The 16003-nt window shown below is 37.8% G+C and overlaps 1 protein-coding gene across 2 annotated transcripts in view; it reads right to left on the reverse strand.

Annotated features, from left to right (window-relative positions):
* Positions 1-338: 338 nt before the first annotated feature.
* Positions 339-16003, reverse strand: part of BRINP3 (BMP/retinoic acid inducible neural specific 3) — a 483960-nt gene continuing 468295 nt past the window's right edge. For both annotated transcript variants that reach the window (XM_086342771.1, XM_086342772.1), the window contains one exon: positions 339-1814. In XM_086342771.1, the coding sequence (XP_086198897.1) occupies positions 698-1814 (1117 nt within the window). In that variant the 3' untranslated portion in view covers positions 339-697. The remainder of the gene's footprint in view (positions 1815-16003) is intronic.

A 16003-nucleotide genomic window follows, 5' to 3' on the forward strand; every position in this document is an offset into this window, starting at 1 on the left:
CTGAGGAAATGAAGGCTTTACTTTCTCCATGTGTACTTATAAGCACACTGACTTTCTGTGTGTTTGCCCGAATGTTTAGATATTTAGTTGAGAAATAAGTTGTCTATTTTAATAATGATTGTGTCTGGTTTATAAGTATAGGTAATAAAGCACTGCCATTATGCTGTTAACCATAAAAATACATTAATGCTAGGCATTCTCCTAGTTGGGTTTTCCCTAAAGGCTTTTGAAAGGAACCGTCAAATGTTTCAATTAAAAAATCTTGGGAATTTTCCCCAGGTTCTAACAAGCTATATCAAAATAGAACTCATTTCATGGAAAAAAGGAATCCCACAGCATTTCTTTTTAATAACTGTTCAGCTACAAAATTTTATTGGTATCTTTTTATGTTCCCTCTAGAGGATGTAATGCACAAAAGCATTGCCACGGAACATATAAAATTACAAATGAAATTTATTGTAAAAAGTAGAATGTCTTCTAGACTGGTGTCAGTATTTATTTCATTCAGAAACCAAAACTGCAGTATAATATATTCATTGTCAGCAAGTCCATTGTGTAAATTGCCATCCAACGTTATTGACGGATATAAGACAGATATTGAAAAGACAATTTAAAGGTACTCTTCCAAACATAAACTGTTCCACAAAAGCACTGTAAAAACTCCTTCAAGATTTTGGGTTGTGCTTGACATGTATGGTTAACTACATAATTTGGTTGTGTCATAATCCACTGTGTTTGGCAATTTGGCATTAAACGCCTGCAGAGCAGATTGGATTCTCACCACCTCACTAGTAGACAGCTTGAGTCTATGACGAAGCAAGCAAGAGAAGAGATCTAGACGACGCTGACCGGGTGGGGAGAGTTTATTTACACGGTCTCTTATCTCTAGAAGCTGCAAAAGTGCTGAGTCCTGGGATCCCTGAGTGTAGGGGTAGTCCAGCTGCAGAATCAGGTCCCGGATGGCTTCCGGGTCAAAGTGCATGCTGTAGCCAAACACTTGAATGTTATTGATTTTCATATAACCCAGGTTCCGGGATGGGTCAATAAACTCCAGGGGTTCGTAGTAGATGCTCTCGTTGCCGTTGGGGCCGTTTGACTTGATGCGACTCCTCAGGTAGATGTGCACGGTTTCAAAAAACGTCTTCCACTTGTTCCCCAGAGTCAGCGACCAGTTGTAACACTGCAGGGGGAGGTCCAGCTTAGTCCGCTCCCAGTCGGGGAAGCTGTTTTCATTCACAGGCATAAACCAGCTCTCAGAGTGGCTGCCTCCGAAGGGGTTGATGTAGACGGCCAACACGGGCTCCAGGGTGCTGTTTTTCGTCAAACAGATCTGTAAAGAGAGACCCAGGATCATGTGGACCAGGCTGGACTTGTACTTGTTGCTCTTTAAGGTGAGGAGCATCCTCTTGCGCCAGGAGGGGTCGAACCAGCTGTTGAGGCGCATGTCGTTGCTGATGAAGATGGCGTGCACCTCCAGCCGCCTGTCGGTTTTCTGCAACAGGTATTTCATCTCCAGGTCTTGCAGGTCAGTCTCGAAGCCGATGTAGTGGTCGGTGGACTCGGCAACCTCGGGTTTGCAGAAGCCCTGGCTCAGCATGTAGCCCGTGTTGCACGTGCCGCAGCGGGTGCGGTTGTCTGGGGCGCAGGAGAGGCAGGCGGCCGCGTCGCCCACCGTGCAGGGCAGGAAGGCCGTGCAGACCACCTGGTCATTGGGACACGTGCAGGAGTGCGTCTCTTCTGAAAAACTGCCCAGAAGGCCGTTCTCATTGCAGTAGAGAAAAGACTGGATGCGAGTGAGCCAGTAAGTTGAAGTTCTAGAAACAGAAAACAAAAGGAAACTATATTAATACAAAAGCATTCGTGTGTGTGTGTGTGTGTGTGTATCCTGCAGTCAAGTTACCTTGTGTCTGAAAGCTTAACTGTTACGTTCTTAGGACCTTTCCAGTCAGTTATTTAACTGAGATTAAAAAAAAAATCCGTGTAGTTCATCATTTAAAAAATATAAATATACTTATATAATATTTATATATTTAAATTATATATATATATTTGTTCATCATTGAATAAGATTACAGATAGATACATTTGATTTGAACTGGAAAACTGCATGAAATATCTTCTGAAGAGATTACATGGCATCTCATTAGTGTCCTTGGAAGCTGATTGTGAATATAATTGGGTTTGTTATAGTTTTGAAATGATATCCAACAAAAGGAAATAAAATGTTTTATCATTAAATATCTGCAGTAGAATTAGAGTGCATAAATGATGATTGTTCATTCATTCACTCTTAGCTTCATAGAGCACTATGCAGCAGGAATCCTAAATAGAAAGGAAAAAATGAAATTAAAACAACTCTAAATATTCAATCAATGGATTTAAATTCTAGGGTTCCATCAACATTGGAAGAACAAGTACCCACTGAGAGGGAAAATATTATTAAAACATGTTTGATTTTTATCCTTCCAGGCTGCTCAAGAAAATTGTTGAAAATATCTCATTAAAACCAACTACGAGTTCTTTTAATAAGGGTTAAGTGTGTTAGTTGAATGGGTTTGATTTGAATAATTAACATTTTAAAATTTATATTTAGAAATCAGGCTAATCTTCATGCAAATTTAAGATCTCATTTTTCCTCTTTTCCCACATTATTCAAATTATTTTAGTGTGTTTAAAATCTCAGTAAAATAATTAAGGAAAAACATGTGGCTGTGTATTCAGACAATTCTTTGATTTTATCTCGCTACTTCCTCATACTAGCTGCAAAATAGTGGAAATGTTGAATGACCTAAGTTAGCAAAGGGCTTTCCAGATAGTGCTAGTGGTAAAGAACCCACCTACCAATGCAGGAGACAAGAGATGGGAATTCACTCTCTGGGTGAGGAAGATCCCCCAGAGGAGGAAATGACAACCCACTCCAGTATTCTTGCCTGGAGAATCCCATGGACAGAGGAGCCTGGAGGGCTACAGTCCATAGGGTGGCAAAGAGTCAACATGACTCAAGTGACTTAGCTCTCAAGTTAGTAATATTTTCCATATTAAGTTCTTGTGAGAAATAGTTTGCCTCAGACTGGCTACATGTGTTTTGACTATTGTACAGAGCATGCGTCACAGTAGACACCAAAAATTGTATATTTTTTGGTGTTTTATGCCTTTCCAGTGTTGATTATTCAGTACATGTAAGATTTTCTGCAAATTGTATATATTGTACCCAATCCTTTAGACATTACATTGCTACCATTTAACGAACTTGTATATGCAGTAAAATATAGATATGAATGTGTAAATAATCAGTCAGAACAATTTATAATCACATTCAGAGCAATATTTGAGTTATATATTCATTTTTGGTCCTTGCTCATTCTCCTATTGTGATATAACACTTTTTTTTTTTAAAGGAAGCTCTTCCCTGTTTTTTTCCAAATAAATTGAATAACTCCTTTATTCCTACTCATAATATTTACCTATTTTTCTTCATAGTGCCTTTTTCCACTTAAAATGTTATATCGTGTACTTACTTGTTTATACTCCATTTATCCCATTAAGTATAATATTCAACTTGCCCAAATCATATATGCTTTGGTTGCAGCTTTAGATCTTGGGCCTAGCAGAATGCTGGGAGATCACAATGCTCTAATACTTAATGAATATTAGATAAAATGCACAGACAAATTAAAGGAACATTTTCTCAATGTGCATATTTTTCAGTGAAAAGTTAAAGCACTAAACTTTGTATTTCATACCGTTGTGAAGATCTAACTCCCAAGATGCAGGAGGTGGAGTTACACAACATATTCTTGACATCTGCACAATTCAATCTATATACAAATCTCAGTAAATGTATATTTTAAAAACCTTTCTTTCCAGAGTCCCTAAATGCAACTGTTTTCTATAGACCTAGAATAGAAGGTAAAACCTAATTAAGCTCAACAAAAACACAAAATATTTTCCTCCTAATTGTCTCTTGCACTGAAAAACACTAACTGGGATACTACACCTATTAAAATCATTTCTAACTTTCCCAAGATACTTTAAAAATAAGTTCTTAGAAAACTCTCCCAGGAGGCTGCTCAGGGGTTGTGAAATAGCAATGATTGGCACTTGGTTAGCCATACATCTATGTAAGCATCTCTTCTTCTCTGGTTCCTTGTTTTCTTGCTGTATTATATATATATACACACACACACATACAAAAGCTTTCTTTTTCTCACTGAGGAAATAGCTTGATTCATGATTTCTGTATTCAGTCTCAGAATCCAGAAATTATTACTGACTTGTTATCTGCAGTTACTGATATATTTATTTCATCAATTCACTCTCAATGAATTAATCTCTCTCCTTGTTACCTTCTTTCTTTCTCCCCTTCTCTCTTTTCCCTCCCTTCCATTCTATCCTTCTTTCTTTCTTCCCTATTTCTGTGTTTTCTTTCTGTCTGTAGCCTTATTTATATCTATCTAATATAAACCATATAAAATATATACCCTGTCTGGATTGAACATTATATTTTCTTCCCTAGAATCAAAGCATAAGTTCTCTGAGCCAATCCATCTCTTACTGTAAGCTCTCATTGTGTTTCCAAATCATAAGGACAAACCAAAAAAAATGAGTTAAATAGACCCAAGTCTATAGACAGAGCTCACAAAACCAGGGTATCATAGAAAGACTCATTTGGACACTTTAGAAAAGCAGTGACTTTTTCAGCCTTTTCCAGTTCTTTTCACATCGCCTGCAGATGCATTATTGAAGGAATGCATTACTGGAGGTTCGTGGGTTTCAGCTTGTCATGTATGAATACTGATAACTCAGTATGCTGTCAAAGCTCCTGTTCCCTAGGACAGAAGAGCTTACATGTGTTTCCTTCCTTGCTGTTTCTTGTCCTTTATTCCCTATTCCCTATGTTTTTACTTTTTTAATTACTTCACAGGTAGGGAATAGATTTTTAAAGGAACAAAATTCAATAATTATTCATTACTACTAGTAAAATCTTGTGAAGGCAGTGTTTGAATCAGTTCTAATGAGGTGGATGAAACTGGAGCCTATTATACAGAGTGAAGTAAGCCAGAAAGAAAAACACCAATACAGTATACTAACGCATATATATGGAATTTAGAAAGATGGTAACGACAACTCTATGCGAGACAGCAAGAGACACAGATGTATAGAACAGTCTTTTGGACTCCGGGTGGGGGAGGGGGCGGATGATTTGGGAGAATGGCATTAAAACATGTATAATATCATATAAGAAACGAATCGCCAGTCCAGGTTCGATGCAGGATATAGGAAGCTTGGGGCTGGTGCACTGGGATGACCCAGAGCGACGGTATGGGGAGGGAGGTGGGGGGGGGTTCAGGATGGGAACACATGTACACCTGTGGCGGATGCATGTTGATGTATGGCAAAACCAATACAATATTGTAAAGTAAAAAAATAAAATAAAAAACTGGCCTAAAAAAAAAAGTAGAAAGTGGAGCAAATTTCACGTTTGTACATGGGTTTTCACTTTATCCAAAAGATCATGTAGTTCTTTTTTTTTCTCTGACAAAGTAAACTTTAACTGTAGTTTTAAAATTTAAAGTTAAATTTTTGAAGAGAAATATATTCCACATTAAAGAAGCCTGGTGTGCTGCAGTCCATGGGATTACAAAGAGTCAGACACAACAGCGACTGAACTTTACTGAAGTATTTTTTCAAAACTCCCTTTCTTTTTTGTTGTTGTTCAGTTGCTAAGTCATGTCCGACTCTCTGTGACTCTATGGACCGTAGCATGCCAGGCTTCGGTGTCCTTCACTGTCTCCCAGAGTTTGGTCAAACTTACATCCATTGAGTCTGTGATACTATCTAACATCTCATCCTCTGTCACTCCCTTCTCCTTTTGCCTTCAATCTGTCCTGGGATCAGGGGCTTTTCCAGTGAGTTGGCTCTTCGCATCAGGTGGCCAAAGTATTGGAGCTTCAGCTTCAGCATTAGTCTTTCCAGTGAATATTCAGGGTTGATTTCCTTTTAGGATTGACTAGTCTAAGTTCCTTGCTGTCCAAGGAACTCTAATGAGTCTTCTTCAGCACCACCATTCAAAAGCATCAATCCTTTCTTTTATACTTAAGTATTAAAACAAAGTAATGCCACATTTTTATTCTCATACATAACTTTTTTCCACATAAACTATTTAGGGTCTACTGGGGTTAGGTTTAGAAGATGCAATTTGAAAGATGAACTCCTGGCAGGCAAGTAAGTCCTTTGTTGCTTTTTATCAAACATGTGGCATTGTTTCTAATAACTACTTAATAGCACTTCAATAAATATTTACTAAGCAAGGAAATAGGAAAGAAAAGGGAGAGAAGGAGTAAAGGGAGGGAGAGAATATAAATTAAAGTGAAGGAACTATGCAAATTATAGAAGTATAGAAGAAAAAATGAAGGGAAGGCAGTATTAAAGTCAATGAATTGATAATGACAATGATATGAAGCGATTCAAGGGGTTTAAAAACTCCTTATCTATCAGAAGTAAGTGCATTGAAACTGATCTAAAAAAACAAACCAAAAAAAAAAAAAAAAAAAACACCTTTTATGTGATTGCATTACAAAAAGAAAATACCTTCCAGAGTTAAGTTAAACTTTTGGAAGAAATATAATTAGTTAAAAGCCTATAACATGTTTATATTTGAGAAATCAGGTAGCAAACCAAGTTGAGATTAGACACAAGTTTGGTTCAGTTGTCTCTGTTCACCGACAACATTCTTTCTGTCTTCATGAAAGAATTTTTTTTTCTGTAGATCCTTTTTAAAGCCTTTATTGAATTTGTGACAATATTGTTTCTGTTTTATTTATTTATTTTTTGTTTTTTTGGCCACGAGACATAGGGGAATATTAGCTCCCCAACCAGGGATTAAACCCCACACCTCTAGCATTAGAAGGCAAAGTCTTAACCGCTGGGCCACCAGGGAAGTCCTTCTCTGTGTATTTAAAATCTGTTCTTCTTCACAGAACATACATTATATGAGTGTCAAAAGAGCACTAGACCAGAAGTATGAACACTGGATTTCTAGGACAGACTTTACCTGGTGGCTGGGGACAAGTCACTTTAGTCTCTTTGAGCGAAGACTTTAGAATTCAAAGAAACACTGGTCCAGATTTTGATTCTGCATGATGCTGGGGAATGTGTACAGCTTTCTGAATCTCAGAAGCTCACCCTCAGTTTGCCTGTTGCTCTACTGTCAGGATGAAATGATGTAACAAATCCCATCGTCACAGAGCCCCCACACATGGTAGCTGCCCACAATGCAACAATATGAATGAAATGCTGTATTAAAACGTTGCTATGAAGAATATCAAAGAAGATATTGTCTTGGCCTTGTAGTTTTGAATGATGTTGCCAACTAAAAATTGGCACTTGCCATCTGCCTCTACAAGGACTAAGTCACTGGTCACTGCAGCCACTGATCTTCAACACCCCCCTTTAAAGGAGTTGAGGGTCAAGTTCAGGAATGAGGCATCTGTGCTCTGGGAAAAACTGGCAGAATATACCTTCAGATAGATATTTTCAAAAGATGATTTTATGGGCCCAACTCTTACATCTCCTCATATGTAGAAAAGCACTAAAGTCATTACAGATGGCATCTGTTCTTCATTACAAGCAGCAAGCCTTGGCCAAAATGTATGCTTGACTGCATGGACTTTCTTATCTAAAATTGTATATAACACTGACCTCCCCTCCTACCTCTTCAGAGCAGCTCTCAGAGTTATCTGAAATGCTACTCCCAGACTATTAGTCCTCATTTTGTCCCAAATCAAATTAATTCACAACTCTCACCTTTCGCATTCTCTTTCTATCAGCAGTGTTAAGTGGGTTGGGTAAAATAGATTCCTAGACCCCACCCCAGACATATTATATGAATCCCTAGAAGCAGGGCCCAGGAAGCTCTTTTAAAAATATCCAGCCCCAAAGACAAAGCCAGTGTGGTCAAAGCAAAGAGTATTGCACTAAAAGAGCTGTATGTACAGAGGACTTGGTAGGAAGGGTCTTGTCTACAGGAACTAAATGAAAGCCAGTAGAGCTGGAACAGAGAGCATATCGATGCAGTATTAGACTGTGAACTAAGTAGTGGCCAGATCAGGCAGAATTTTGTTTCGGTTTTAAATTTATTCTGTGTGCAGTAAAGAGTGGCAAACGGATTTAGGCAAGTGTCAACGAAGTCGCTCAGTTGTGTCCGACTCTTTGTGACCCCATAGACTGTAGCCTACCAGGCTTCTCTGTCCATGGGAATTTCCAGGCAAGAGTACTGGAGTAGGTTGACATTTCCTTCTCCAAAGGATCTTCCCAACCTAGGGATTGAACCTAGGTTCAACCTCCTGCATTGCAGGCAGAGGCTTTATTGTCTGAGCCACCAAGGAAGCCCCATGCACATATTTAGCAACTATCTTTCTCTTTATGGGCTTCCCTGGTGGCTCAGCTGGTAAAGAATCTGCTTGCAATTCAGGGAGCCTGGGTTTGATCCCTGGGTGGGGAAGATCCCCTGGAGAAAGGAACGGCTACTCACTCCAGTTTTCTGGCCTGGAGAATTCCATGGACTGTATATTCTATGGGGTCACAAAGAGTTGGACAAGAGTGAGTGACTTTCACTTCACTTTCTCTTTGTATTATACCAATAGTATTTCATTTTAATTAAAATAAAACATGCAGTCTCAGAGAACTATGTACACAGACACTGTTTAAGGTTCTATATGAAAATGAACAACCACAATAGCTATTAGGGGCTCTTTAGGGCTTCTGTCTGCCAATGCAAGAGATGCAAGAGACACGGGTTTGATCCCTGGGTCAGGAAGATCCTGTGGAGAAGGATGTGGCAACCCTCTCCAGGATTCTTGCCTAGAGAACTCCATGGACAGAGGAGCCTGACAGTCTACAGTCCATGGGTTCGCACAGAGTCAGACATGACTGAGTGACTGGGCACTCACACACACAAATACCAGTTAGCCATGAACCTTTAAGAACATGTCCAGAAGAAGACAGAGAGAAGCTAAAATGTCTGTATAGCAGCAGACAGCTTTGAATTAATATACATTTGGGGCCTTGTGCCCACAATGTATGCTAAATTTGCAAGCCCTAAAATAGAAATTTTGGGCATACACACACAGAACAAAAAGTGAAAGTGAAAGTTGCATCCAACTCTTTGCGACCCCATGGACTATACAGTCCATGGAATTCTCCAGGTAATTCTATTGGAGTGGGTAGCTATTCCCTTCTCCAGGGGATCTTCTCAACCCAGGGATCGAATCCAGGTCTCCTGCATTAAAGGTGCATTTTTACCAGCTGAGCCACCAGAGAAGCCCAAGAATAAAGGTAATCTATCCTTTCTCCAGTGTATCTTCCTGACCCAGGAGTCGAACTGGGGTTACCTACATTACAGGCAGATTCTTTACCAGCTGAGCTACCAGGGAAATAAACCAAAACCCTAAAGCCTACTTTTAGAAATCTACTATGTTACAGTTACATTAATAAATTATTTACTGAATTTCCCTCATATCATGGGCCAGTCACTTTGTTATTTTTAATCCTTCAACAGTAAATGTAAAACTTAAACCCATTTGACAATTTGAAAAAATACATAGAGTCATAGTTTCAACAACTTTCACAATTTATATATGTATTAGGTATTACAATGAAAAAGGACTTGAACCAAATCTAACTTTTTAATGTGTGTCTAATAGTAAGGAAAAATGAGTTAAGGAAAGATATATATTTATCGTCATACTGGAAAGCATTAAAGATAAAAGATAACTTTAAATTATTATATAAAATTAGGTACTTGAGTTATAGCCCACTCTCTTGACTTCAATCATCTTTTGGGAGCTAAAGTATCAGTGAACCTTATTTTCGTTGACTCATATGGAAAATGGGAATGAAATATATGCTATTGTAAGAATTAAAGGGAAATAGCAAGAAAATCCATTAAAAGAGTGCCTGTGCACAGAAAAAAATGATCAATAAATGTGAATGTTTATTCTTATGATGATGATTATAACTACCGTTACCTTCCAAAGAAATCATATCATATGCAGTTTCTTTATTACAAATGCTATTTTCCTCTAGAAAGTGGAAATTGTCACTTTATCTTCAACAATTTGTGGATTACATGCATAATCTTACTCTTTATCTCACTTTTATCAGATGGACCTAGTTATTGATAGCATGATTAAGATGGCCTCTGTATTAATTTGGAAACTCAAAAATCTGAAGAAACAATATTTTTTCGAATTTGGTACATATATTCTGATGCATGACAGTTTGCACTGAGGTATTAGAACATATGTTGATACAAAAACAATTACCTTCTCTCACAGTTAAATCCTCTCTGAGCACTAATAATCTTATTTCAAAGGTCCTTTTTTCCAACCTTCTAATCTTTTTTGGCTTTCCAAATCTGTGCAGTGTGGATCTGAATTTTAAAATCTAAACAACACAACTTCAGTCTATTTTTGAAGTTAAATATTATTTGTTTCATTCATTATTCATTTCAGCCTTCATAGATTTGTTCTTCTTCAACCCTAATACTTTAAACTGAATAAGAATTTGGGATTGAGTGCCCACAGCCATTTAAACAATCATAAACTGATTATTAGCGCAGTCACAGACAAATGATGCCAAATAATATGCTGTCACTCACTCTCCTCCAGCTCTGCTGCTGTGTCCATCTCAGCCTTGACAACATGACCTGGGGCTCATCACACAATAGTCTCACTCTTGGAAATAATATCACATCCTGAGAAACAGGATATCATTGTCAAAGGTCCCTTGGCTATGAATCTCCCAAAGAAGCATCATTTATATATATGTATACATATATATGGGCTTCCCTGGTGGCACAGTGGTAAAGAATCCGCCTGAAATGCAGGAGCTGCAGGAGACCCGAGTTCAATCCCTGGGTGAGGAAGATCCCCTGGAGGAGGGCATGGCAACCCACTCCAGTATTCTTGCATGGAGAATCCCACGGACAGAAGAGCCTGGTGGGCTGCAGTCCGTGGGGTCACAGAGAGTCAGCCACAACTGAAGTGAATAAGCACATATGTGTGTGTGTGTGTATATATATACACACACATATATATATCACGTGTGTATAGATACACATCTATAAACCTATAGATGCATATATACACACACATTTTATTTTTATGAACTTGAATTCAGGTATCTACTAAAACTTTCAGCTTGTAGGAGGATGATGAAAAAGTGAGTGAAGCAGTTGAAGATGTAGGTGATATTTTAAAGACAATATTAGCCGAGGTTTTGTCAAGTGCACAGTCCATTTACAGGCATTTCATTAACTCTCCCAATTCTCAACTACACCTTGAAGTACGGACCCTTGTTATCCCAATCTGTGTTTAAAGATATGAGTTGTAAAAAGCTTAATTAATTAGAACTTATAGAAGGTCAATGGCACCCCACTCCAGTACTCTTTCCTGGAAAATCCCATGGACGGAGAAGCCTGGTGGGCTGCAGTCCATGGAGTTGCGAAGAGTTGGACACGACTGAACGACTTTACTTTCACTTTTCACTTTCATGCATTGGAGAAGGAAGCGGCAACCCACTCCAGTGTTCTTGCCTGGAGAATCCCAGGGACGGGGGAGCCGGGTGGGCTGCCGTCTATGGGGATGCACAGAGTCAGACACGACTGAAGGGACTCAGCAGCAGCAGCAGCAGAAAGTCAACTAGCTAGTAAGTGACAGAACTCAAAGTATATCCTGGTCATTGTTACTCCTGACAATATGGGGATATAACACCACAAGTCCTGTGTAAATTCTGGCAGCTGTATAGTGGGGTTAATGGTGACCTCCTTCGAGGGGACTTATGCCATACCCACACCCAGAGCGCCTGTCCCTGCAGCAGACCACTGCCGACCCGTACCTCCTCAGGAGATGCCCCAAAACAGTTCTGTCTCAGTCTCTGTGGGGTCCCTGGGTCCTGGTATGCACAAGATTTGTTTGAGCCCTCTGAGAATCTCTGGCAGGAATGGCAGAAAGTGAGGAGGAACTAAAGAGACTCTTGATGAAAGTGAAACAGGAGAGTGAAAAGGTTGGCTTAAAGCTCACCATTCAGAAAACTAAGATCATGGCATCCGGTCCCATCACTTCGTGGCAAATAAATGGGGAAACAGTGGAAACAGTGGCAGACTTCTATTTTGGGGGGCTCCAAAATCACTGCAGATGGTGACTGCAGCCATGAAATAAAAAGATGCTTACTCTTTGGAAGAAAAGTTACGAACAACCTAGACAGCACATTTTTTTAAAGAGACATTACTTCCCCATCAAAGGTCCATCTAGTCAAGGTTATGGTTTTTCCAGTGGTCATGTTTGGATGTGAGAGTTGGACTATAAAGAAAGCTGAGCACTGAAGAATTGATGCTTTTGAACTGTAGTGTTGGAGAAGACTCTTGAGAGTCCCTTGGACTGCAAGGAGATCCAATCAGTCCATCCTAAAGGAAATCGGTCCTGAATATTCATTGGAAGGACTGATATTGAAGCTGAAACTCCAATATTTTGGCCACCTGATGCAGAGAGCTGACTCATTGGAAAAGACCCTGATGCTGGGAAAGATTGAAGGCAGGACGAGAAGGGGACAACAGAGGATGAGATGGTTGGATGGCATCACCAACTCAATGGACATGAGTTTGAGTAAACTCTGGGAGCTGGTGATGGACAGGGAGGCCTGGCATGCTGTAGTCCATGGAGTCACAAAGAGACAGACACGATTGAACTGAACACCAAAAGTACAAACAACAAGAGCAAAAAGTACTAAGTGGGACAACGGCAAACCAGAAAGCTTCAGTCCAACTAAACTGTAATTCATTTAATTGAACAGTATACACAGAAAAAATCTGCAACTGAAACATTTTGTCCACGTTTGTGCTGCATTTAATAGTATAGTTAAAGAAAAACCGATAGATATGTTTCCCATCTTATGACATAAAATATGAAAAGAAAAAGGCAACATTCAGGATGTGAAATGTGAGAAATACAACTCAATTATTTTACTGTATATTAAGGGAATATATTATTTAAAAAATAGAGTCCACATTTAATTTCCTCCAAATTAGAACCTGAACTATTTTGCCAATTGAATCACTTACATGATAAGTTAATAAAACTTGGAAAGTATTTATTATGTGCAAGTTCAGTCTATTAAGTAGTATAATTGAGGAATATTGACACAAATGCAATGGTCTCTCCTATGTGCTTTTACAACACCCTGGTTTTCATTCAGCATAATATTCATTATACCAAGTCATTATTACCCAATCATCTGTATACTTCATTACATTATACATGCTGTGAGGGAGAAGATATATTTGTTTACTTCACCATTTTACTATCATAAAGTACCTTAATCAGTTTATAGTGTTTATGCTTAAGTTTTCACATTAAAACCTTCTGAACCTTTATTAGTCTTGAAATATGTTAATGATGAATCCAAATTTGAAAATCTAAATAATATAAATAGAAGTTTCTAAAAGTAAAATATTCATGAAGAGGCCGTTTTATCTTACCCTTCATAGATCTATTCATCTCTGACCCTAATATTTCAAACTAAATATAAATAACAAATATCACATGAATGGGTAAATTAAGAACAAAAAAAGAGAAGAAGCTAGAAAAAAGCATATTCAAGGCAAAATTGTGAATGTTCTTGCTTGTATTCATTTATTTATCTTTAGCATTGCGTATGATTTTTCTTGATATTCAGTGTGTGATAAACATTTTCAAAATTAATTTAATAATGCATAACCAATTTCTCATCCATTAAAAAAAAAACATAAAATGTTTCTGTTGGATACTGAAAACTTGAAACAAAAGGAAATTGTATTATTTAAATAATTTAATCAAATTTTAATGTTTCAATTGGTGACACTATTCATATCTAAATCATATTTTCAATTAAAGAAAACATAATTTGTCCAAATCCAACGTCAGTCTATTCATATAACCAGAATGTAATTATGGTATGAACTGTTTTTGATATGCCTGCATTTGTGTGATAAGCATCTCTCCAAACTGAATGTCTCTGGCCTTATTTTCTTCTCTCCTAACACAACTATCCTTGTTATCTATACTGATGGATATCAACTCATCCCTTTCTGTATCAATTAAAGTAAGATCTAGCTTCTGGAGGCCCTGTACCTGTTCTTTTTGTCATTTTATTACATTTGTGTGCTTCCAAGCTAATCTTCCTAAAATGAATTTATCTCTTATTGCATAATACCTAATAACTTTCATATAAAATGTATATTGCCTAACTTCTAAAGCCCTTTACAATCATACAATACCCACCTAGGCTTCAGTACTCTATAAAATATATTCTCCATTTAGGCTCTCTTTGTTCCCCTCCCTAAATATGTCATGCTCAATTTCAACCACAATGAATTTTGTCATTACAGAATTTCATTACAGAATTGTCCTTTCCCTCTGCTTAGCCAGTTCAAGATGCAAATTTAATTTTTTTTTTTACTGTAAATAGTTCTTAACAAGCCTCTTTACAACAACTTAATTCTTTGATTCTTATATATAATTATATGTATATATTATATTCTTATATATACTATATTCTTAATTATATAATTTAATCTATATTACTATATTTGTAATTAAGCAATGTACAACCATATATTATTGATAAATATGTTCTTGTTTCAACCAAAGTGTATTGTTTATTATAATATCTATATTTTTACATGTTAGTTTTGGTATTTGGAATATAAGCTTCTCAGAAAGAAGAAAATGAATGTTGTTTCATTGGAATTTTTAGAGATAAGCAAAATCTCTTCCCATGCAACCCCTTTAAACAAAACTTCTAAATCAAAATTGAATTATGGATTTATATTTGTGGGAAAATGTCAAAGGAAATACTTTTAAAAACTCCTCAGCACAAAATGCCAAATAATTCTGACAAAAATGTCTTAAATGCATTTATGATCTGGAAAAAAAGATGGGGTAAATTTCAGAGGCTGAAATTGAAGTAAAAGAACAAATGTGAAGGAAGATATGGGTGTACTGGATCTAGAGGTTTCAAGGGCTGTGTCAGGTGTAAGAAACAAAGTCCAGTGACTTGAAAGGAAAGAAGTTGAATTGAGACCTCTATGAGGCTGGTGAAACACCCTCTTCCAACAACACAAAAGAAGACTCTACACATGGACATTACCAGACGCTCAACACTGAAATCAGATTGATTACATTCTTTGCAGCCAAAGATGGAGAAGCTGTATCCAGTCAGCAAAAACAAGACCAGGAGCTGACTGTGGTTCAGATCATGAACTCCTTATTGCCAAATTCAGACTTAAATTGAAGAAAGTAGGGAAAGCCACTAGACCATTCAGCTAACCTAAATCAAATCCCTTATGATTATACCGTGGAAGTGAGAAATAGATTTAAGGGCCTAGATCTGATAGGTAAAGTGCCTGGATGGAGGTTCATGACATTGTACAAGAGACGGGGATCAAGACCCTCCCTATGGGAAGGAAATGCAAAAAAGCAAAATGGCTGTTTGGGGAGGCCTTACAAATAGCTGTGTAAAGAAGAGAAGTGAAAAGCAAAGGAGAAAAGGAAAGATATAAACATCTGAATGCAGAGTTCCAAAGAATAGCAAGAAGAGATAAGAAAGCCTTCCTCAGCGATCAATGGAAAGAAACAGAGGAAAACAACAGAATGGGAAAGACTAGAGATCTCTTCAAGAAAATTAGAGATACCAAGGGAACATTTCATGCAAAGATGGGGTCGATAAAGGACAGAAATGGTATGGACCTAACAGAAGCAGAAGATATTAAGAAGAGGTGGCAAGAATACACAGAAGAACTGTACAAAAAAGATCTTCATGACCCAGATAATCACGATGGTGTGATCACTGACCTAGAGCCAGACATCCTGGAATGTGAAGTCAAGTGGGCCTTAGAAAGCATCACTACGAACAAAGCTAGTGGAGGTGATGGAATTCCAGTGGAGCTATTTCAAAACCTGAAAGA

The sequence above is a fragment of the Bos grunniens genome, chromosome 16 (assembly GCF_055505025.1).
Source record: "Bos grunniens cultivar Pamir isolate PY7600 chromosome 16, Bosgru_T2T1.0, whole genome shotgun sequence".
NCBI classification, from domain to species: Eukaryota; Metazoa; Chordata; class Mammalia; order Artiodactyla; family Bovidae; genus Bos; species Bos grunniens.